We start from the raw sequence: 24,822 nt of genomic DNA on the forward strand, positions 1-24,822 counted from the left end.
TAGTAGTAGTTTGAGATCCCATCTCACAAGTTAAACTAGATGAGGCCAAATCAATAGTTATGGTATGCTTAAGAAACTGCCAAGAAATATAACTGTCACAAAAGCTCAATTCAGCAAATTATATTTCTTCTGTTTGCTTAACTGGTTTTAGTTTTCCCCGTTTGTTGGGAAATAACTTTTGACATGAATATTCCCCAAAAAATCAACCAAAATTAAGTAGAATCACGCTTTAACTAATGTTAATAGTGACATGGCATTTTAACCTTCTCAGACGTTATTTATATATAAACTTATATTACATTTTCCAGTGATACCATTTATAATCAATAGTTTGCAATATTTTCTATTTTATAGTCGTGATGAGAGGAGATGGATTGAAAAGCAGAACAGAGCAACAAGGGCACAAAGAAAAAAAGAAGAAATGAACAGAATAAGAACATTAGTTGGTAAGCCTTATATTTTTTTTAAAAGGTTCTTTAAATATTGGAAGTTGAAAAAGTTAACTTTTTTTTCTGGTATAGACAATGCATATAGCTGTGATCCAAGAATAAAAAAATTTAAGGAAGAAGAAAAAGCCAAGAAAGAAGCAGAAAAGAAAGCAAAAGCAGAAGCAAAACGGAAGGAGCAAGAAGCTAAAGAAAAAGTAAGATGATGAAGCTCGACTTGAAGTGTTCGTAAAATCTTTAATCCTCAGATATATTTAGAAAGCTATAATTTTGGGGGCCATCTGGTGGCTCAGTCGGTTAAACATCCCAATCTTGATCTCAGGGTCATGAGTTCAAGCCTTGTGTTGGACTCTACACCGGGCATGGAGCCTACTTTATAAAAACAAAACAAAACAACTGTAAATCTTGAAGTAGAGAATTAGGTGCTACATGAATAAATCTTGATTAATTTGGTATACCATTGATAATTACAGGCATATTCCCTGAAGGAAATTTTTATTAAGTAAAAGCATGTCATATATATTCCTTTAATACTATACTTATTTCTAATGTGCCTATTTTACATTTCTAATAAACGTAGAACTGCCAGCTGTTTTTCTCAGTTCAACCTTCAGTCTTCAATAAGTTGACATGTCACCTTTTGTCCTAATTTATTTAAAGGTTGAGTTTTTTGAATAAGATTATAGACATTTAGAAATCCTAGTTTTCTTATTAAAATGATTTTATTTTCCATTATTAAAGCAAAGACAGGCTGAATTAGAAGCTGCTCGGTTAGCTAAAGAGAAAGAAGAGGAGGAAGTTCGACAACAAGCATTATTGGCAAAGAAGGAAAAAGATATCCAGAAAAAAGCCATCAAGAAGGAAAGGCAAAAACTTCGAAACTCATGCAAGGTACGTCAGACTGTGCGATTGAACCAACGCTGGGTAACAAATCCAATTGCTGATTTAAACTTCAGAATATTTCCTTTCTTACGCTATGCAAATATAATTAAACTGTTACATACATTTTATCTCATTTAAACATCTTAAATGCTTTTAAATTCACTTTTTAAAAATTTCACATGTGCGTATTTCAGTATGCAACTGTAGTAATTGGTTTTTTTTACATAAACATCATGTAATTTTCAAACCTAAAAAAAAAGATGTTGCTCAGTATTCTGATAGTCCATATTTATCTCATTGATTATCCCCACAATGTCTTTGTATGATTGGTTTATTCAAATTAGGATCCAAATAGGATTATTCCAAAGGCTTCAGTTGTGTGTCTCCCACTTGTGTCTGTAACAGGTCCCCCCACCATCACCATCTCTTCCCCTTCTCTAATTGCCATTCATTTGTTGCAAAAACCAGATCATTTGTGGGGCGCCTGGGTGGCTCAGTCGTTAAGCGTCTGCCTTCAGCTCAGGTCATGATCCCGGGCTCCTGGGATGGAGCCCCACATCGGGCTCCCTGCTCCACGGGAAGCCTGCTTCTCCCTCTCCCACTCCCCCTGCTTGTGTTCCCTCTCTCGCTGTGTCTCTCTGTGTCAAATAAATAAATAAAAATCTTTAAAAAAAAAAATCATTTGTTCTGATAATGTCCTATAGTTTGGTTCCTTAATGGTGTAAAATCAGTATTTATCTTAGAAGAAGTTCTTTTAGAAGTTAAACTTGGGTTCTTTTTAAAGATCTGAAAGGTTTCATTTTTATCGAAATGGATATCATTTGGGGGAGTACTGGTAGTTTGCATTCAGATAGTTTTCACCGAAAAAGATTGACCAAAAAATCCCAGAAGTATTCAAATGTAGTTTTGTCCAAGAGCTGTTCTTAACGTTTGAAGCTGGTAGAGTCAGGGACCAGTATTGCTCCTCATCGGATAGCACTGAATGAATAAATTAATGAACTGCCAAGCTATAGGGAGAGATTGCTATACGGTATTGTGTACTATACCATTGAGTTAAATCCAGCAAGTATGTAAATGCTTTCTGTGTGCAGAAACATTCTCTTCCATGTCACTGTCCTTAGGCCCTGGGTATTGGATATTTATTTTAACATATGCCATCCTGAATCTTCAGTTACTGTAATATAATTGAAAATACCTTGCTCCCTCATCAGGCTTTGAAAGAGGTTTAACCAGAATATAAGCACAGGTAGTCACTTCAGGCTTTTGGTCAGTGAGAGGCAATAAAATAGGAAAAAATGAAGTATTTTCCTCAGATTTCACCCAAAAATTGTTTTGAGAAGGATGCATTGTATCATAGTGGTGAAGAGTTCGGGCTGAGAGCAAGCTGCCTGGGTTTGAAGTCATTCTCCATTAGACACTTACTGTCTATGGGCCCTGAGGAGGTTACTTCAACCTCTTTGTGCCCCAGTTTCCTCACCTACACAGTAGCTGAAATAGTACCTATTAGTAGAATTATGAAGTTTAAATGAGATCATTCACATGCAGTACTTAGCACATTTGGCATGTAATGAGAAATCCGCAAAAACTTAAAAAGGCTAATTAGAAAATAGAAAGCTTGAATAGTTCTTAAGAGATGAGACATAAATGAGGGTAAACGTTCTGGCATTAGGTAACTGTTTTATTGCTCCTTTCCAGGGTGAGTTCATTTATCAGATATCTAGTGAGCACTTACTATGTGCCAAGCAGTTATAATTGATGTAGATATAATGATGATATGGTCCTTGCCTTCCAGAAATCTGGTTAATGGTGGAGAATTAAAAGTAAACACTTTAAGATGAGTACTAAGAAGAGAAAATACCAGAAAGGTAGTCAAGGAAGGCTTTCTGGATTTGGTAGGATTTAACCAGTGAAAGCAGTGTATGCATGAGATCAGAGATGAGAGAGGTCGGGGGCACGGAAAGAAGGCCGAGATCCAGGAAGCGTGGTTTAACAAACCAGAGGCAGCTGAAGATGTAAGGAGCCGGGTCTTGAAGGGCGTCATATATCTTGCTAGCTCATATCTGCTACTGAGTTGGTTGGTTTCAGTCAGGATGCTGAGAGAAGTCCAGAGGCAGAGACAGTTGGGAGTCTTTTGCCATAATCCAGGTGAGAGAGAGTATTGTGCCTTTAACCGAGAGAGGGTGGGAATAGAAAAGGTGGAGGAAATGAACCAGTATTTAGGAGGTAGGATAGGCTGCTGCCTGTGTGGCACTGATTGTATGCTGCAGGTGGTTAGTAAAGGAGGATTTACATATGTCTGGTTTCCTGCATGGAGCAGTGCGTGGATGATGTGTATAATTCAATGAAATAGAAAACAAAGGAGGAAAAAGCTGAAAGGAAATGCTCAGCTCAGTTTACTACCATTTCCACCTGCTCCAGTTGACTGCAGTTTAGGGCTTGTTGAGCACATTGAGATGCTCAGCTGGAAATTCTGAGTGAGTGGTTGGCTGTACAAGTCTGGGGTTCAAGAGTGGGATCGCTAAAGTCTTCTCTATCTCAGTGCCACTAGGAACCGAGTGAGTAGACCACCCAGAGAGAGGAGGGTTAAGAGGGAGGAGGGTGGAGGATGCATACACCCTCGTTAAGGTACTGATAGAGGAAGAGGAGCCTGGGAAGGAGTGACCCAGACAGGCAGGAAGAAAAGCAGTAGTGCTTTTGGACAGTAAAAGCAGCACTGGGACCTTAGTGAGAGCCAGACTGCGTGGAGTAAGGAAGCATTAAGGACAATTAAGGAATGGGAGACATTGAGTACCATCTTTAATCATAATTTTTCTAATACCTCCTGTTCCTTACTTTGACATTTAAAATTTCTAGCAAATTTTACAGTTCAGCACAAAGAACAAAGAAAGAATAGACAGCCCAACAAAGAGAATTTTGAGTCATCATACAGAATTTCTTGATTCTTAAGTGGTTCTCCGAGGAATCATTCTGACTTTTATAACATCCAGAGATCTTCCACATCATCACCTTTTTTCTGTTTTACTCCTCCATCCTCTTGGTAATGGCTTTTTCTTGCTAGTGGGTCAGGGAGAGCCTTGGGAGTATGGTTGTTAATGGTCAGAAGGCCATACATTGACCTGAGGAGTCTCTTGAGAACTTAAATGTTTTGCACTTGTGTTTATGGACATACTCCTCCATGTCAGTAGGTAAGAGATGAAAATGTTTGTGCTTGTGCTTCTAGACCTGGAATCACTTCTCTGACAATGAGGCAGAGCGGGTTAAAATGATGGAAGAAGTGGAAAAACTTTGTGATCGGCTTGAACTTGCAAGGTATAACTCTAGGAGGGCTGTTGAAGTCTTGTCTTGGGCTTAGGATGAAGTTTCATCCCCTTTTCTCCTTTAGCTTACAGTGCTTGAATGAAACACTCACATCGTCTACAAAAGAAGTAGGAAAGGCTGCTCTGGAAAAACAGGTAACACCACTTCCCTTCTACCTTTATTTAGCATTTAATTCTGCTTATAGTGTTGCTTTCACCTCAGTATTTGTATACATACCCAACATGTAAGTTACGAATAAGGGCAAAGAATCTCATTTCTTTCTGTGTCCCCCAGTATGTTTTGCTTCTAGTAAGTGCTATTGTTACTTTAAATTGGATTTAGTCTGTAAAGTTGTTACCATGTATACTGTTTGTGGTATTATAGCACATTCATTGTAGTTTTTTCAAAATCAGTTAGAAAAAAATAATTGTTTTGACTATTCCTTGAGCATCTTTGTAGGATACTAACATTTACAACCAAAAGAAATCTTTGTTCTGTCTAGTGTACACCTTTTATTTTACAGATGAGGAAACAGGCCCAGCAATTCAGTTCAGTGTAATAAGTATTAGTACCTACCATATATAGCACTATGTCTAGGTAGTTTGGAGACATGCCTCATGCTATTGCTGCCCCAAAGGAGCTCAGGAACAGTTACGCTGAAGAGGAAAGGCCTGAGGACCAGAAGATGGAAGGTCTGGAGGTGGCCAGTACAGGGCAGAGTGGTCAGGGAAGGCTCAGGGAAGGGTGTGAGCCGGCCTTGGAGGATGGACAGTGCCAAAATAAAGGTCAGAGGAAAGCATGAACCGTAACATAGAGGTAGGAGCAGCAAGGGGGAGAAGTGGGAGAGGAAGATGGTGAGGAAAAGTAGAGCGAAATTAAGCAGGTTTTTAATACCATGACGACTGTTTTCCATTACTGCAGATGTTTGAGTAGCAAAGGGTTAATGTACTTTCAGTCTGGCCTTTGCTGGCAGGATGCGCCATTTAAGTGTGACCAGTTCTAAGACTCTGACTGGAAGGACTTGTGCTGTGAGGGATGATGGGAGTCACTGGAATCGCAGGCTCTGGGTGACTGGTTATGAGGGATGGCGGGGGGGGGGGGATGAGTCACAGATGACCCCTAAAGAGCTGTTGACAGAAGCAACAAGGCCAAATAAAGGTTTTCTTCCTTTTTACTCGTGCATGTTTGAAGGTAGACTGGAAGTAACAATGTGAAGGGTGGAACTTCAAGATAAAACACTGGCCACTTTCGGTGCCTTTACCTTTTGGTAGAGAATAAATGAGGTTATCTTCTGAAAGAGTGGATATGAGCTTAAAGAGAGGTTTGAAATGGCCCTTATGGGTGAATAACCCAGTGTAGACTTGACAAGTCCTGTCCAAGGTGAATAGAAGTCACAGGACATGAGTACAAGGCAGGTCAGGCTGAGAGTGGTTCTCGGTGCCTCAAGCAGAGCTCTGCAGCCTGGAGGCCGAGTGAGGCAAAGCCGGAGTGAAAACCTGATGGCCGGTTTCAGCGTTGGCGTGGGAGGCGTGTAGGGCATTGTGGGGAGAATACTGAGAGATGCGAACCACAGAGCCCAGCTGGAAAGGGGGAGTGTAGCAAGATGTTTTAAGTCCCTGACTTACCCGTGATATTTGTGTAGATAGAAGAAATAAATGAGCAAATTAGAAAAGAGAAAGAGGAAGCTGAGGCTCGAATGCGCCAAGCGTCCAAGAATGCAGAGAAATCAACTGGTGGAAGTGGAAATGGCAGTAAAAACTGGTCAGAAGATGATCTGCAATTGCTAATTAAAGCTGTGAACCTCTTCCCTGCTGGAACAAATTCAAGGTACTGGTTTTAATGAAACTTTTTTTTTTTTAAGGTTTTATTTATTCATGAGAGCACAAGCAGAGGGAGGGGCAGAGGGAAAGGGAGAAGCAGGCTCCCTGCTCAGTGGGGAGCCCGACGGACCTGGGGCTCGATCCCAGGAGCCTGGGACCATGACCTGAGCCGAAGGCAGACGCTTAACCAACTGAGCCACCCAGGCGCCCCTAATGAAACTTCTCTTGAGCACATATTAGAGCCTAGGGAAAATGCAGACAACACCCAAATAGCATTGGTTACAGTAGAAACTTCCAGAGTTATGCCTGAGTCTAGACAGACTCCTTCCACTGAATTCGGTGCCACAGTAGAAAGTGTGAAAAATAAGAGTGCATTTGGAACCTGCAGGATTTTGCAGTTTACACCAACACATATACAGGAGGATGCTTCACTAATTTCTCAGGAAAATTAAAGATTATGACACATAAATCTTGACTCTCACGCTGGCTTACTCCATCATGGCTTGTCCTGGGGACTGGGTCGGGTTCCAAAGTTTCTCTCAGTCTTAATCCTCCTTTCCTGCTTCCCACCTCAAACCAGAACTTACTGCAAAGTTTAAGTTTAGAACTCAGAAGAAGCTTTCAAGATCCAGCCTCTTTCTATAGATGAGGAAACTAAGGCTCTTTGCAGAATTTCTCTTTATGTGTGGTCTTATTACTCTTGGTTTGTACACAGAAGTCGGTAAGGGTTTTATAGACTTGAAACCAAGACTATGTGCAATTGGTTTAAACATATGAAAAGCAAAAGCTATAGTCCAGGTAATAGTAATGAGACCACACCAATTTAGAGCTAGTTCTGTAGGTGTTACAGCTAACCCCTGTGCATTACAAATGGAAGGGTCATTCCAGCTTTTATTTGGGTATTTTACCCTCTTATCCTATCCCTGTCTCTAGATGGGAAGTTATCGCTAATTACATGAACATACACTCTTCTTCTGGAGTCAAGAGAACTGCCAAAGATGTTATTGGCAAAGCAAAGAGTCTTCAAAAACTTGGTGAGCAAATCAATTTCTTTGCTACCTTGAATACATATTTTTTAAAATAATTTGTGCAATTTAATGAAAGACTAAATGAGATGATCTGTAATACATTTTTTTTCCTCAGACCCTCATCAAAAAGATGATATAAACAAAAAAGCTTTTGATAAATTTAAAAAAGAACATGGAGTCGTGCCTCAAGCAGACAATGCAACACCTTCAGAACGATTTGAAGGTAATTATAATCGTTTTTCTTTAGAAAATGCTAGCCATGTACTCACACTGTGATAGACCAGACCTAGGGTGTATGTTCAGAATAAATGGAAAATAAAGCGTTTCGCCGATTAGAAGATGGAAAGGAAGCATTTCTAGGACAGTCACAGATTGACCTCACCTGCCACCACTGAGAACTGCAGTTCTTCCATTTCAGATGCATTACGGGAGGGGCTGGGTTCGTTTTGTTGACCAGATTTTACAAATCAGTATTAAAGGCTATTTGGTCATTTGAAATTTGAATGAGGTCTACAGACTAGATAATAGTATTTTATCAAGGTTGATTTCCTGATTTTGAAAAGTACACTATAATTATGTCCTTGTTTTTAAGGAAAAATGAAGTTGAGTAAAGGGCATCATGTCTACAACTTACGTGATTCAGAATAAATTATGTCTAATTATATAGAGAAAAAAGCAAGCATGGTAAAAATGTTCAGATTTGGGCTATCTGGGGAGCACATACAGGAGTCTTCATTTCAAAATAAGACTTAGTTAAAACCTGTTGGGGTGCCGACGTTGTCTTGGGCGTTCTTCCCTGGACCAGTGTGTTTCAAACTGCAAATTGTGACCCATAGGCGCGTCACGAATAGAAAAATACCAGCGTTTTACCTCTTACATAAGTGGGTATCATCTGTCACACTTTTGTCCATGTATACATGTGCATTTGGGATGTGAACTTTTTTTCTGTGAGTGGCTGACAAAAAAGGTGGGAAAAGTTCTATTTCACTCGATGCCCTTGTGAGCCGCCAATCTGTTCTCCCCTAATCTTCGGATCTGCCTTCCAAATACAGGTTTTGGGATTAACTAACTGATAACCTAACGCGTCCTCCAAGTCCCACTTTTCTTGTATTCTTAATTTGGTTTATTATCCCAAAATTTCAGTATGAAAATATTAAAGAGGCTTATGCTTTACAAAGAACAAAAAATCATTTAACTGTGGTTTCAAAAATTGGGGGATGGGGTTTTTTGTTTTTTGGGGGTGTTTTTTGTTTTTGTTTTGTCTGGCCAAGGCTGGGCATTATTTAGACTCTTGAGGTAAGCGACAAAGGGAAGTTCCAGGACACTTGGAGGGCGTTTCTGAAGGGGTTTATTTTCCTAATCCCGTATGTCCTCCATCTTTTTTCCAAGAGAGGAAATGAATTCAGTCTGTGGTGTTAAATGTGGGCCTGAGACCAATGAAAGGAATCACTTAAGAGCTTCCTGGAATTTAAAAGCTGACTTCAGCTTTTCAACTATTTGACATTTTCGTTTTCCTACGGAAGTGTGATGTATAACATTTACATCCTTAGAAGACCTACATTTGTTTCTGGTAGCGTGTGTGAGAGAGAGATCTTGTCAAGCACAAAGCGATTAGTTTAAGAGAGGTTCTTATTAGCATTAGCACTGCAAGAATTTAGTGGATGGATGTGGTGAAAATGCCACACTGGAACACAGAATCTAATGCCCCTAGAGCACTTGGCTTAATTTTGCTAGGCTCTTTCCTCCAGGGTAAAAAGAGAATGCTTTTCAGGGTCTCATCCACCTATAAGTTTGAGGTAGCTGTCTTGTGACTTGTGATTGTGTTTTTCAACAGTCTGGTGAGTAAGTTGTAGGTTGTAAGACACCAGCAATATAAGGCGGATATTTAAAAAAAAAAACAACCCTGAGATATTTTAGGGGGAGTGAACGATTTTAAAAGTTTCTTCTCTCATTTAGTAGTTTAGAGGTTTTCATGTGTTTCATCTCTATAAGTTTGTTCAGAATTACCACAGATTTGAATGGCCACTTACCAAGATACCTGTGCGCCAAGACTCATCTGGGAGGGTCCTGCAACAGAATTTTCTATCAGGGTAAGATTTTTCAAATAATTTTTCTTAAATAGGTCCATGCACAGATTTCACCCCTTGGACAACAGAAGAACAGAAGCTTTTGGAACAAGCTTTAAAAACGTACCCAGTAAATACACCTGAAAGATGGGAAAAAATAGCCGAAGCAGTGCCTGGCCGCACAAAGAAGGACTGCATGAAGCGATACAAGGTGATCGATGTTCTAAAACTTAGACTCCATTACCATTTCGACTATATTACAAAGAAATGGCAAATCTTAGCAGCTTTCTAGCTCTGGCAGTTAGTACAACTCAGCCTTGTCAGTGGTGTCTTCATTACCGATTTCCCCACGTGTACCAAAGCCAGTCGGTACTAGGAAAGTATGCCAGTTCCAACAACGTCTTCACTAACCCCTTTCTCCCTTCCTAGGAACTTGTCGAGATGGTAAAAGCAAAGAAAGCTGCTCAAGAGCAAGTGCTGAATGCAAGTAGAGCCAAGAAATGACTTATGACAATCTTTGTTGTGTGTGCATTTTTATAATAAAACTGAAAATATTGTACAAATTTTCATTCTTAAAAGTAGAGTGATAATTTGAAAGTGTGCTGATCTACCGTTCACTGTGGTGGTCTTATCCTTTCAAAGTCGGACGCAGTGTTTCATTCAAATTTCCAAGTATACATGTTTTTATTTTTTTCTTTAGGGACCGGGAGCTTAAAACTTGCAGATCTGTTAGCCTTATAAATACACATGTTCAAAATATTTTGAGTAGGAGCATTTTAATCACGAAGCCAGCACATGTTCCTGCGAATCTGGTTAAACTCTGGCAGTTGTTCAATGGGACCTACGGATTAAAAGAAGACAGTTAAAAGTGAATGAAGGACAAGTATTAGTCACTTTGTGCGTGAGAGAAAAGGAGCCGGGCTTACCGACAGCAGCAAGAGCTGGGCTCTTATCATAAATATATTTGGTGCACACTTCTTGAACTGTCTCAGCATTTACAGCCTGAAAGAGAGAAGATCCCAGCCATTCGGAGCTTTGTGTAGGAAAGACAAAAAGACTCTACACCTAGAACTTAGCAGGGATTTATGATACATATTTTCAGCTTTTGTAACAAGGAACTTTTATACAAGTGCCTACAGTATCTAAAGACTACTTACATCAATTCTTGCTTCAAGCTCAGGGATGGGAATTCTTCTGTTATAGCATAACATCTGTCTACCAATATCTTCACAGATTGGGGTAGAACCTGTTTAAAAGAGAAGGAAAAACTTGAGTCTTGGAATACAGATCAACCCTAGGAAAATAGAATGTAGGTCTTTATTCTTACCGTCGAGTTGCAACAACATGTTTGTTTTCAGAAGATTTTTGGCTCGAGCAACTTCACTTTCAGTTACACTTGTACAGAGTCGCATCCTAAAACCATTGGGAAAAATGAAAATGTCAAGTAGTTTGAAAAGGTTACGTGCTTTTTGAGTCAATGACTTAAAGATATGATGCTATAATCTATGAACTGCACCACAACATACAAGTGATTATGACTTCAAATTAATGAAAAGTTGAAATTTTCATGATCCCAGTAGCTACACAAAAGCTAAAATGTTACTGATTCTTCATTTTCCTGGTATCATTAATCTCTCCAAAGTAGCATGATCACAGATAGAGGTTCAATCCAACATGAAAGAAGGCTGACCACATTTTGAGAAACAGTTCGCCAGTTCCCATGTTAGGATCTGATATGCTAGAGAACAGGTCTGGAGACCCCACTGGTTTCTCAAAAGAATCCAGTGGAGTCTAACTTAAGCCTACTAATTAACAATTAAACCCCCCCAGTTGACGAGATATAGAGACCTATAAGCCATTTAAGAATGGTGGAGGAGAGGAAGCAGAGCTAAGGAAGTTTTCCAAGCAGCGTGGGCCTTTCTGCCTCTGTCTCAAGGCACCAGTTCGGAGTAAAACAATACATTTTTCTTTTAGCAATGGTAACTTCAGATTCATTGGCATAATACCACCTTTCCAGGCCAGGTAACTTGTGGAGATATTTTCCAAGCAAACTTTTAGGATCTTCTTTCTGAAGTAATCCACTTTGTAAAGATTAAGAATTTCCTACAGGATAAAGTCAGCTTCACATGAGACTTAGAAGAAACCTCTTGTGATCTTTAAAAACATGGCAACAACTGCTACTCTTCAGTCTTGTTCTCTTGATTACGTCCCCCATCAAAACCAATCACCAACATGTGAGGAGGAAACTAGTTTAAAATGTGAATTCTAAGCAAGATTTACTTTCTCACCATTCTTTTTGAACAACACGTAGCATGTCTGCAATGGTGGCTGGTTCACAGACCATGTAGATCCCCCACAATCCCGTATCTGTGTAGGAAGTGTTGAAGGACTGGAAGCTATGACAGAGGTTGCCGTGACAGGTGAGCTGGGCCAGCTTGCTAGAAAGATTCTGTAAGGAAAAACATTGTCTAAGAGAACTGCAGGTGTATGTGCCCAAATTACCAGAAAGAAAAATGAATTCTGTGGCAAATAGTGAATGCCCCAACGTGTGAAGTTTCTATCTAGCAACATCTCCAGAAGTTAAAATTCAACGGGACTAAGAACCATACTTCTCACCAGCCCAGTGTATCCCCAGAAAATGCACAATGTAAAAGCAATGAAACCTTGTAATTAACACGGTAGCTACAGCACTTCTAGAGTAATTCACTGCTGTGATCAGCCCAATTTGTAGGGCTCTTGGCTGTGTATGCTTAAAGATTTGAAATATTATTGCACGTGAAGCCTAAGATATTTATATGTATTATGTTGAAATCTTTGAGTACATACTTTGTATTCTGAAGTAATTTCAGACAGCAAAGTTACAAAAATAGTACAAGCAATTCCCCTTATCCAAATTCCCTAAGAACCATTACTTTACCATGTTTATCATTTAACAAAATTTTTCAGCTGTTTGAGAGTACGCTGAAAGATCTGATGCTTTTTACCCTTAAATGCTTTGTGTACACTTCCGAAAAACCAGGAAATTAACCTCCATACAATCATGAAAAGTAGATTAACACTGATACGGTACTATTAGTGAATTCTATCCTTATTCAAATTTTGGCCACCTATCCAACTTATAAACTTTACGGCACCCACACAAAAAATTCTTTTCTGGCCCAGATGCAATCCAGGATCAGTTTATATCTTGTCAATTCACAGTACAGAGTTCCACCTTGCCATTTATTATGGAACATTATTTTTAAAATCACTTACCATTCCTCCTCCAAAAGAGCGATCCCAGTTGCCAATCAGTGTATTTGCAACCATGAGACAGATTGTATCTGGATGTGCCCAACCAACGGCCTCAACAGCTACTGCAAGATGCGCCAAAGGCATCTTGTCATCCCTCACTCTTATCTAGTTAAGACCAAGAAAACAACTCTGGTTAAGATTGCCACTGCGTAACAGGCTTAATAAGAAAGAAGGTTTAGTAATGCCACATTACATTGAACAGTCCAATCTGGAAAAATTTCTTGAGTTCTGGAAAGAACACCAAAAGATCTCCAATTGAAATACTATAGACGTAGCCACCAGCTGTTCACCTGGTCAAAAAGGATTAGATTATTTCACTGGTAGAGATCAGCTAGTATTCTAATGATGACATAACAGGCTTATTCTCGTACCACCAATGCTACACAGTTCTGCGCATCGGCCAACAGCAGACCTCTCTCTCCACGTAGTCCTTTGAAACGTCATCCCTAACTTGGCAAAGGAGGCTGCTGATGAGCCGAAGGCTACAGCTGACAAGTAGCCAATTCTCTGCGAGTTCTCTTAACAGCTACTCCCAGGAATGTACTGTGGGCACAACTTAACCTGACGTGAAAGTCAAAACTTGGGGTGCTTTAAAAATACAATTTCATACCTCAAAATACATAAATGGGCATAGTGTCAAAGAAAAAGCACAGAAAGAGCAAATTATGACATTCCCCTCAAAACCTTGCTTCCTTAAGAGAGAGGTGGTTAAATAACAGGGAATATATGTGCATAAATCCATCCTCTTGCCTTTTTCTTTCAATTTAAGCCTCTGGTTTCTTCCATTTCACTCCTGTTAGAAATAAGCACATTTTGTACACTCATTCATAAATACAACACAAGAAACCCAAAGGGCTAAACACTAGCTCCGGAGGCTTGCCCTACCTCACTTCCTGTGAATTCGCAGGGAGGCAGAGCTGGTGTTTCTCCTTCGTGTGTGGACAGAGAGTCACCAAAATGAAACTTTGCTAACTCAAGCAGTTCATCATGGGAAACTCCTAAATTGAAGGAAAACATTTCATATATCTAGTAGCAGCACGATCTAAAGCAGACAACTAGCTGCCACACTTTGTTTTACAATAAACTCCAGGTGGCATAATGTGGTAAAAGCCTTTAGAGAATAAGCTCATACAGCGCACACCTTCTCCTTGCCGTTACAAAGCTTGAAGTTGCACAGCCTCCTCAGTCTGTAGAACAATTAAGTTTTCATCAACAAATTCACAGCTAAGGATAAGACAGCTTGAAAATACCACATTCTAGGGGCGCCTGGGTGGCTCAGTTGGTTAAGCGACTGCCTTCGGCTCAGGTCATGATCCTGGAGTCCCGGGATCGAGTCCCACATCGGGCTCCCTACTCAGCGGGGAGTCTGCTTCTCCCTCTGACCCTCTTCCCTCTCGTGCTCTCTATCTCTCATTCTCTCTCAAATAAATAAATAAAATCTTAAAAAAAAAAAAAGAAAATACCACATTCTATACAGAATCATGTTCTATTACTAAAAGTCCTAGAATGCAAATTCGCAAAATCACGTTTCAGTAGAGAATTTTAAGTGGAAAAGAATGTAAATATGAATATGAGCTTTGTTCTCTGCGCTCTGCTACCAGAATTCAGGAACAAAATATCATCATCTAAATTTCTGAATAAATCCATAGCTATCCAAACATTCACTGCTGGCCGTCCAAAACCTAAGAATTCTATATACATGACTGTTCAAACTCATGACCCAAACAGATTCAGTGAAGGATAAACACAAAGACAAACTTAGAAAACAAATTTAGGCATGTGGCAAGTGCTTTAAGATACTGCCATGAAGGTTCTTATATGAAGCCTTCCTTTAAAACGTAAAAGCACAACTTACACCCGTATTTCCCTAAACCAATCTGTGATATAAAACAAGACCATGTATGAATGCATGTGTTCAGAAGCACTGTGTAGGAGAGCTGCCTTGGCTATCAATCCAGAGGGTGACAAAACAACAGGAAGAGCCCGATGTTCCATGAATGACAAGCAGAATGAAAAACCATGGACGTGCACACAGTTCTCAGCACCTGACACCACCAACTTCCATTGTTTTATTAACTTCACCTATAGTCCTCCCAATTGATTGGACATTCCAGATACTCAGTTCCTGCTCCAAAACCTCTGCATATCCTTATCCAAAAGGCAGGGAGCCAAAAAATGCTTTTTATGAAGCTAGATCTGGTCTTTTTCATTGAATTTAAGAAGCTACTGTTTATAAGGCTCATCATCACTTATGTATCAAAAAGACAAAATGCTAATATAGGATAGGCCCTTAACTGTAAGATACCCCAACTTCAGCAATGTCAAGATGAACCTATGAACTACGATTAAACCCACTGTCCATATGCCACCAACAAGGGCAGAGACATCCCAGACAGCGTGGTGGTTGAGGCCTCCTCTCACTAGGTCTTCCTGTTTCCCAGGCAGTTTCAAATGTAGACCCCCCCCCAGTCAGCACCAGCCATTTTAGAAACGATATTGCTCAACAGAATCTCAGAGTGCACTCTACAAAGGTAACATGATTTAGTTTCAGAGGCCAATGAATAACATGTTAGACTTAACCCTCATCTTCTCCATTATTCCCAAGTAATTAGCTCAGGAGTCTATCCAGGGCAACTAGAATTTTAATTTGTCATTTCTAAAGAGAGAAAAATTAAATCTACACAAAAGAACACCCATCTATCTTTGCTTTACCTAAAAAGTCAAAGAGAAAACAAACCTGGAAACCAATAAAGTGTACTGTTTGCCTAAATTCAGGAAATCCAGCAGTATCTAATGGGAATTTTCTTTCATTCACTGGCTTCAAACGTGTCTCGAGGGAAGCCTTGTCCTGATGCCACCTAGATGTTTGGATTCCCACTAAACACTCTCAATAGTTCCCTATATACTTCCCCTTCTCAGTAATTAGCTGTACTGAATGAATAAATCAAAACATGAGCAACAGAACACACCCATTTCATGCCTGACCAAGGATGAAGTTGGTTCTCAAAAAGTAATTTTAAAATCTCAAGAGATTCCCAAACTCTAGTACACTTTCCCCCAAATGTCATTACCACCCGGTTTGTTCATTTGCCCCTTTCCTTGCAAGTAAATTCCATTATTTGTAAACACTTATGTAAGTTCTTCTATTAAAAAAACTCTACGAAAGGCAGGAAAAGTCTATTTCCAGTGCTGTACATTCCCCTTAACCAGCATATGAAACAATTTGCTCAGTAAATAATAAATCCCAGGACATGTCCTAACAGGAGCAAACTAATAAGCACAACACTTTATGACTGTGTTTAAAACAGATACAGAAGTGTGAATCAACTAACCTCCAGCAGCAGCAAGTACTATTCTTGGCCCCTTATAATGTGTGGTTATATAATCCACCAAATCCTTACGATTTATAGATCTGTAAACGGAGTAAGAAAAGCAATATAAAAGGAAACTAAAAAGCACAGATCTTCATATAACATACCTGACATTAAATTGGACCTTTAAAGGCTCTAAGTTAAATGCAGTCAGAAAAAGGGATATGGGCAACAAGTATCAAAACAATTTCAACTTTTTTATATCAAGCTGATACCATTACTTGTTATGTCAGTAGTATCCATGAGTGCAGACACCTGGGAGTTAGGTGGGGCTAAAATGTAGCTAAACACAATTTCATCTGCATTATCAGGCAGGAAAAAAATTACATTTTGAAACATACTTTTTGAATGTTTCTGAATGTTAATTTTCAAAACTCAAATTTTTCTCCAAAAAAAAAAATCTTGAGAATTATACCTACTTGATATTTTCAGTTGGTCCCAAAATTGTCCGTCCAAGTGCAGTATTTTGATAAGCTGTAGCATGAAGATAATCAAAAACAACTTCCTGCAAATTGGTTTCAACTTCCTGCATCTCTCTAAGGATTACTCCACGCTCACGTTCAATCTCTGCTTCTCCCAATGTGCTGTTTTGTATTATATCAGCAAGAATTTCTACAGCTAATTGAAAATAAAAGAAGAAACACTAAGAATCTTAATTTTCAATATTAAGCTCTATTAAACTAGCATCAGAAACCATGACACTGAGCATCATTCAATTTTGACTAAATGATTAAACTAGGAAGAAACAAACTTTTCTATAGAGTCAAAATACCTAAAAGGACAATATTAAAATTAAAAATATAAAATATAAACCCCTGTGGTACAGAAGAACTTGAGGAAAATTCCTACATTTGTCAAAGGTCCCCACAACACTTGTAATGACTCTACCACTTCAGACATGCCACAGAATCTGCACACGAGTATACATTGTTCTGTATGAAAATTACAAAGTAGAAAATTATCTGCGTTAGAACATCTAAGTACCTACAGAGGATCCACAGCACCCAAGTATTTGCTACCCTGGTTCCCATAGCAATGAGGCTGCCACATAAAGAAGGCAAGAAACAGCATAATCTAAAATATGCCCCCAATGAACCACTTACAGAATCAGTGTCTTCTCAAATATCCTTCCCCAATTAACTTAATCCCAGTGCCTGTTTCCACCCATTGGATCCATGTTGGCTATAAGTCTCACCATTAGCAAAATCACTGATAAATGATGATCTAACAGAGATGGAGAGTTAACATGAAGAAAAGGATAGGTATTCCAAAAGATTAAAAGTGACCCTTGGGAAAAACTGGTGAAGCCCTCAAATCTTCAGACAAGAATGACCCTAATTTGCAAAAAGCCAAAAGTGAACTCAAAGATATCCTACTATGTGCTGTTAAGCAATTTTATCAGAAAAATTACATACTTCTCCAAAAAGGAAAAACCTTATCTATTCTTCAAGAATTAGTACATAGTTGCAATCACAATCTAAATTTTAGTAAATATGAAACATTTGTAATCTTTAGTTTCTTTTTTTTTTTTAACTCTAGTGCAAACTTGTTCCTCCTTTATGTTCACTTTAAGAGTCACTGTCTCAGAAGCAATTATGTTACATTCCAACTATAATTAGTTACCTCTAGACTGCCCAACATGAGGAAGAAGATTGCGAGACCAAAGTAAACTGGGGCAGAGATCATGACCAAAAGGAAAAAATTCTGTAAGACCAAATAAAAACCATCTGCAGACGAAAACCAGAGGCCATGATGGGTGATGAAGAGTCCAAAGACACAGGGGAGGACAAGGAATCCTGTGTGAAGACTCCGCTTATATGGGATTGGTAGTCTAGACTGGGGTTTGCTCAAGTGGGAGTTCATACTTCCTGTAATTTATGTTTTAATCAGAATCTTTCGGGGCACCTGGGTGGCTCAGTCGTTACGCGTCTGCCTTCGGCTCAGGTCATGGTCCCAGGGTCCTGGGATCGAGCCCTGCATCGGGCTCCCTGCTCCATGGGAAGCCTGCTTCTCCCTCTCCTACTCCCCCTGCTTGTGTTCCTGCTCTCGCTGTGTCTCTCTCAAATAAATAAATAAAATCTTAAAAAAAAAAAATCAGAATCTTTCTTTTTAATGTATATTTAATATTCCGTAGTAGTACATGTATTTAATTTGTAAATATACCTATACTGATGTATAATCACATCTCTTACCAATAAGGCTGGGTGATCATAAACATTTGGAGACTGCTAGTCTGGAACATCATGTTATTACCTCATACACCAGACTTCACCCAACTGAGGGGACGAAAAGCCTCAAGCAAACCCCCCAAAAGAGAGCTGCTTCAGAGAGCACTTCCACTGTGGATTCCTCAAGGAGCTCTCGGGCTTTGCCACTGCCACTGGCAAGGGCTCTGTCCTTCCCAACCAAAAGCCAGGAGGAAAAAAATGGTCTTCTACCTTGTCTTGTCCTTTCTCTAGTCCTCTTTTTTTGCTTTCCCTGCTGTTTCCTGTGTAGAAAAAGGAGAGGGAGGAGCTAGAATGAACATCTCTTTAAAGTAGCCTGGCCTACCTGTGCTTAGTCCCTAACTAGTCCTGGGGTGAAAACGTGTCAAGGAAATCATTAAGAACCTTACAAAGGTTTTTTGCAATTCAAACCAACACACCCTCCCCACTGTTGTCATTTTAATTGGTTGTAATGCAAGTTAGACTACCATGTTATAAAATTTTATTTTATTTACTTGCAGGTGGTAGTTGTTTTTGTATAGAACAGGGAATTAAAAAAAAAGTTGCTCCTAATAACCAATTACACAAGAAAACAAAACAAAAGGTATCCGATTTAGAAACAACCCAAACTGTCACTGTTTGCAGATAACACATTATACACAGAAAACCCTAAAGACTCCATCAAAAACCCTTAGAATTAGTAAATCCAGTAAAGTTGCAGGATACAAAATCAACGTACAAAAACCTGTTGCATTTCTATACACTACTAATGAACTAGAAGAAACTAAGAAAACAATCCCATTTACAACTGCATCAAAAAATTAAATATCTAGGATTAAACTTATAAGGAGGTTAAAAGACAAACTGAAAACTACAAGACATTAAGGAAAGAAACTGAAGATGACACAAGTAAATGGAAAGCTCTTCCATCATGGATTAGAAGAATATCAAAATGTCCATTACTATCCAAAGCAATCTGGAGATTCAATGCAATCCCTATCAAAATTCCAATGGCATTTTTCACAGAATTAGAACAAAGAATCCTAAAATTTGTATGAAATGACAAAAAATCCCAAATAGCCAAAGCAATCTTGAGAAAGAACAAAGCTGGAGACATCACACTCCCTCACTTCGAACTCTATTACAAAGCTACAGTAGTCAAAACAGTATGCTACTGGCATAAAAAGAGATACCTAGATGAATATAACAGAACAGAGAACCCAGAAATAAACCCACACGTACATGGTCAATTAATTTACAACAGAAGAACCAAGAATATGCAATGGGAAAGGACAGTCTCTTCAATAAATGCTGTTGGGAAATCTGGGCAGCCACATGCAAAAGAATGAAACTGCCACTATCTTGGGGCACCTGGGTGGCTCAGTTGGTTAAGGTCTGCCTTCAGCTCAGGTCATGATCCCAGGGTCCTGGGATAGAGCCCTGAGCCCCGTAGCCCCATACCATATCCCCTTGCTCAGTGGGAAGCCTGCTTCTCCCTCTCCCTCTGCCTGCCACTCCCCCTGCTTGTGTGCTCACTCGCTGTCAAATAAATTTTAAAAACCTTAAAAAAAAGAAAAGAAACTACCACTATCTTACACAATATACAAAAATTAACTAAAAATGGGTAAGGACTTGAACATAAAATCTGAAACCATGCAACTCCCAGAAGAAAACACAGGCAGTAAAAATACCTTGACATAGGTCTTAGTGATGATTTTTTTCTTTGAACTGACACCAAAAGCAACAAAATAAAAAACAAGTGGGACTACATCACACTAAAAAGCTTCTGCATAGCAAAGGAAATCATCGACAGACTGCTAAGGCATTAAAAACATTTCACTACACACACATGGCTCTGGAGAAAGTATTTTTGAATCAAGTGTTAGGGCCTGGTTTGTACAAGTCTTGCAGCTTACAACTATTTGATGCCATCTGTCATATTTACAGAAAAAAATAAAAATAGGGGCCCCCTCACCCAGAGTTTGATTCATTTTTTCACATTTCTGAGGGTTACTCTTTCACAACAGACAAAGTAAAAACAGTATTAGATGATTTTTGAACTTGTGAAAATTACCTATCTGCACCATACATAATAACAATACCTCTCGGCAAATCTTTAGAGAATGCTTTGGCATAATATACAGTCTGCTCTCTGGAGGTATAGGCATTGAGATGAGCACCCATGTTTTCAATCTCAAGTTCCAGATCTAACTGGGATCTCTTTTTGGTGCCCTGAAACAAAAAAAGAAGAAAAAGAAAATTATGGTACCTTCCTTTATCTAAACACTTCAGACAATGAATATGAGGACATAAGCAATGTCAGTTTCATGCAAGGACTAAATTTGATTTCTCAAGTGCATCCGGGGGGCGCCTGGGTGGCTTAGTCCATTAAGCATCTGCCTTCAGTTCAGGTCATGATCCCAGGATCCTGAGATCGAGCCCCGTTTTGGGCTCCCTGCTCAGTGGAGAGCCCGCTTCTCCCTCTCCCTCTGCCTGCCACTCTCCTTGCTTGTGCTTTCTCTGTCAAATAAATAAATAAAATCTTTAAAAAAGCTAAAACCTAGGGCGCCTGGGTGGCTCACTTGGTTAAGCGACTGCCTTCGGCTCAGGTCATGACCCTGGAGTCCCAGGATCAAGTCCCACATCGGGGTCCCTGCTCAGCAGGGAGTCTGCTGCTCCCTCTGACCCTCTTCCCTCTCGTGCTCTCTTTCTCTCTCTCTCAAATAAATAAAATCTTTAAATAAAATAAAATAAAATAAAAAAGGTAAAAACTAGAAGTGCATCGGGCCTCAAAAACAGTGATGTACTTACAGATGACCCTTACATCCCGAGAAAATTCTTGTTTCAACTCTACGAAGCAACTTTCAGTAATTATTTCAGATAATTATTGTGGAAAAAAAGAAAAGATTAAATAAATAAAATAGACTATACTACTGGGGGCACTTGGGTGGCTCAGTCGGTTGAGCGTCTGACTTGGTTTCAGCTCAGGTCATGATCTTAGGGTCATGAAATCGAGTCCTGAGTGGGGCTCTGCACTCAGGGGAGGGGAGTCTTCTGGAGATTCTCTCTCGCTTTCCCTCTACCCCTCCCCAACCCACATGCACACGTGCATGCTCTCAAATAAAAAAATCTTTTATATATATATATATATATATATATATATATATACACACACCTACTATTGATATAGTTCTTACCTGAGATTTTTTTTTTTAAAGATTTTATTTGACAGAGAGAGAGAGCACAAACGGGGAGTGGCAGGGAGAGGGAGAAGCAGGCTTCCCTCGGAGCAGGGAGCCTGATGTGGGGCTCGATCCCAGGACCCTGGGACCATGACCTGAGCTGAAGGCAGACGCTTAACGACTGAGCCACCCCGGTGCCCTTGAGATTGAGATTTAAAGAAGTTTAAAGAAAATGTATTTTTGTAAAGTCTTACAACTTGCCTTGAAAGCCATATGCTCCAAAAAGTGAGCTGTGCCATTATTCTTCTCATTTTCATATCGACTTCCAGCATCAATCCAGAGCCCAACCTTAATGTAAATCAAGGAAAAATTAAATGAAACCTCGTTTTCTCTTTTGGGGGAATGGAAGTGGAGAGAGGGGCAATCTTCTTCCTTTTTTTTGACAAATGCTTTCCAATCCTAACACTCAAGTTTTCTTGACTTCAGTGAATTGACAACACATTCCTGTGAACTATGAGACTTAAAAATTTTGGTCATCGAGCTATTGCTGGGTGCTAAAGTATCTACTTGCCAGTTTCACAGAGGACCCAGATTTTTAGCCCAACTTGTTAGTACAGCCAATTAACAACTACAGTTATAAAGAACACTAGAGATTGTCAGAAAATCTAGGTTCAAATCCTGGCTCTGTCATGCATTAGCTGTGTGACCTTGGACAGAACCATTTAACTTTTCTGAACTTGCCCCTCAATTGGGTGTGATGGCGCCTCCTACAAAGAATTATTTTGAAGATGAAATAAGACAATATATGTAAGAACAGCCGGCACAGAGTAGCCTAGAGAATGTACTTATTTCACCATTATCAACATCACTAACAATAACACAACAGGCGTAAGAACCAGATGTAGACCCTAAACAAGGTACACACACACTTGCTATGAAAATGAAAGAGTCGCAAGTGAGAGTCATCTGTCAAGGCAAAATAACTGTCACTATTCTTCAACCACCACCAGCCAATAAAAAGCTGAGATTTAAATCAACAATCTGCTCTCTCCTAATGAGGGGGTCACCTAAACAGTGGTTGCTGGAATCACTTACCGTGCATGTTGAGAGGCCAGAGTCTTCAGAGGCCACTCTGAGTCCGTTGTCCAAACGCGTTACTCGTGTTTCAGGAACATTCAGAACCACCTGTGTAGCAGCCTGTATACTTCTCAATCTGTTCCCTCCAAAATATGACTAGTTGGGGGTGAAGGGGTGGCAAAGAGGAAGCAAAACACATCACTATTCTGATATTAAATGTTGGTTAGAAAACCAAATCTATCCCAGAGACTATAAAGTACTCTTTCCTCCTTAATTTTTGTTCCACTGGGACCCACCCCTTTGCCTGGCTCAGGAACCTTGCTTAACCACTCCTAAATCCAACTAAGTGCCTACAAACATGCCTTTCCCCTAAGGAAAACAAGCAGTTATTATCATTATCCAGAGAGAAACTGTTTTTATTTTTTTATTGTTATGCTCATCGCCATACATTATACCATTAGTTTTTGATGTAATGTTCCATGATTCATTGTTTGCGCATAACACCCAGTGCTCCACGCAGTACGTGCCCTCTTTAATACCCATCACCAGGCTAACCCATCCCCCACCCCCCTCCCCTCTAGAACCCTCAGTTTGTTTCTCAGAGTCCATCGTCTCTCATGGTTCGTCTCCCCCTCCGATTTACCCCCTTCATTCTTCCCCTCCTGCTATCTTCTTTTTTTTCCTAACATATCTTGCATTATTTGTTTCAGAGGTACAGGTCTGTGATTCATCAGTCTTGTACAATTCACAGCACTCGCCATAGCACATACCCTCCCCACTGTCTATCACCCAGCCACCCCATCCCTCCCACCCCCCACCACTCCAGCAACCCTCAGTTTGTTTCCTGAGATTAAGAATTCCTCATATCAGGGGCGCCTGGGTGGCTCAGCCGTTAAGCGTCTACCTTCGGCTCAGGTCATGGTCCCAGGGTCCTGGGATGGAGCCCCGCATCGGGCTCCCTGCTCAGCGGGAAGCCTGCTTCTCCCTCTCCCACTCCCCCTGCTTGTGTTCCCTCTCTCGCTGTTTCTCTCTGTCAAATAAATAAATATTTTAAAATAAAAAATAAAAAAAAAAGAATTCCTCGTATCAGTGAGGTCATATGATACATGTCTCAGAGAGAAACTGCTTTTGTTTCAGTACCTCTCCTGGACATGTTTAATATTCATCAGAGAGGGAACAAGCTGGGGGGGGGGGGCAAGAAAGGGAGAGAAAAATGTAAAGATACCGATACACAACACAAGAATGAGATCTGGGTTCTCACTGCTGAAGGAAAACAAAGTTTTCGAAAAGGCAGAAAGAGAAGATAGGAAGAAGGGCAGATGCTCAAGATACTCTGATCGCTGACTGCAGTTCTTCTTTTCCTTTAGACACACGTGAAAAGTCCCACATACCTGAGGTTCTCATGAGAAAGACCTATATCCTGACAAAACTCTCTTTTAGCTACCCCGGCGTTCGCAGAAAGCACAGCTGAGGAGGAAGCTCAGTCTCAGGCTAAAAGAGAACTCTGATCTCACTTTTTCATTTCCCCCAATTTGCAACCACTGTGTCTTCAGTAATCAACACGCACTCATTATGACCCCTGGGCAACTGGGGCGAAGCGGCCGGTAACCAGTGTCATCGCACACTTTCCTAGCAGCCCAGGCGCGGTGGGTGACCAAGGTCACCTCATCCCCGGCGGGCCGTGAGCATCCCAATCCCAGGCCGCCGGCGCCGACCCGCCGTGGGGGTGCGGGGCGCCGACTCCACGGCTGGGCTGGCGCCCAGGACTCAGGTGCCCCGCGCGGGGTCCGGAGGGAAAGCCCCGGCCGGGTCTCGGGCGGCACCCAGGCAAGTGGAGAGAAGCTCACCCTCCCAGCTGCGCCTCCAACCAGAAGCCTCTCCGCGAAACCCCAAAACCGCCGTCGCGCCGCGGGTAACAACAGCCCTCGAGCCGCCGCCGCCATCTCCGCTCGGGACTGGGAGGAGGATGTGCTTCCGAGGTCGTGACCCGAGGGTCCACAGGAGAGGACGGGCTCCGCCTTGTGGCCACGATGGGAATTACACTCCTTGAAGTGGTCCTGGAAAGCATGGCGTTGGGCTTGGTGCGGAGCGATTGGCCCCAAATAATACGAATTAGGGAGTCTGTAGGAGGTCCTGTATTATCAGTTACTTAGAT

General features: G+C 40.5%; 2 protein-coding genes across 2 annotated transcripts in view; one reads left to right on the forward strand and one right to left on the reverse strand.

Annotated features, from left to right (window-relative positions):
- Positions 1-10,325, forward strand: part of DNAJC2 (DnaJ heat shock protein family (Hsp40) member C2) — a 35,044-nt gene extending 24,719 nt beyond the window's left edge. The window contains exons 8-17 of the mRNA XM_028118257.2: positions 355-446; positions 522-643; positions 1,188-1,337; positions 4,549-4,637; positions 4,711-4,780; positions 6,268-6,452; positions 7,379-7,479; positions 7,589-7,696; positions 9,596-9,750; positions 9,969-10,325. Of these exons, the coding sequence (XP_027974058.1) occupies positions 355-446; positions 522-643; positions 1,188-1,337; positions 4,549-4,637; positions 4,711-4,780; positions 6,268-6,452; positions 7,379-7,479; positions 7,589-7,696; positions 9,596-9,750; positions 9,969-10,043 (1,147 nt within the window). The 3' untranslated portion in view covers positions 10,044-10,325. The remainder of the gene's footprint in view (positions 1-354; positions 447-521; positions 644-1,187; positions 1,338-4,548; positions 4,638-4,710; positions 4,781-6,267; positions 6,453-7,378; positions 7,480-7,588; positions 7,697-9,595; positions 9,751-9,968) is intronic.
- On the reverse strand, positions 10,205-24,618 carry PMPCB (peptidase, mitochondrial processing subunit beta). The gene is made up of 13 exons (XM_028118270.2): positions 24,515-24,618; positions 22,686-22,823; positions 21,852-21,938; positions 20,511-20,640; positions 16,624-16,822; positions 16,166-16,245; positions 13,719-13,831; positions 12,795-12,938; positions 11,828-11,988; positions 10,867-10,952; positions 10,697-10,785; positions 10,466-10,541; positions 10,205-10,380 (listed from the first exon to the last, which is right to left on the reverse strand). Exons 1-13 carry the CDS (start codon positions 24,608-24,610, stop codon positions 10,316-10,318), a joined length of 1,464 nt encoding a protein of 487 aa, XP_027974071.1. The 5' UTR covers positions 24,611-24,618; the 3' UTR covers positions 10,205-10,315.
- Between the last annotated feature and the right edge of the window lie 204 nt (positions 24,619-24,822).

The sequence above is a fragment of the Eumetopias jubatus genome, unplaced genomic scaffold (genome assembly GCF_037043125.1).
Source record: "Eumetopias jubatus isolate StellerSeaLion01/CBP00866 unplaced genomic scaffold, mEumJub1_p1.0 scaffold_14, whole genome shotgun sequence".
In the NCBI taxonomy this organism is placed as follows: domain Eukaryota; kingdom Metazoa; phylum Chordata; class Mammalia; order Carnivora; family Otariidae; genus Eumetopias; species Eumetopias jubatus.

Bases quoted from the DNA above. Each gene is read 5' to 3' on its own strand.
- PMPCB (XM_028118270.2), bottom strand. From the start codon at position 24,610: ATGGCGGCGGCGGCTCGAGGGCTGTTGTTACCCGCGGCGCGACGGCGG. The intron at 16,246-16,623 runs GTAGGTATAATT...CTCCGTTTACAG, and splicing joins GGACCAACTGAAAATATCAA to ATCTATAAATCGTAAGGATT. The intron at 10,786-10,866 runs GTAAGAATAAAG...TCTTTTAAACAG, and splicing joins CATGTTGTTGCAACTCGACG to GTTCTACCCCAATCTGTGAA.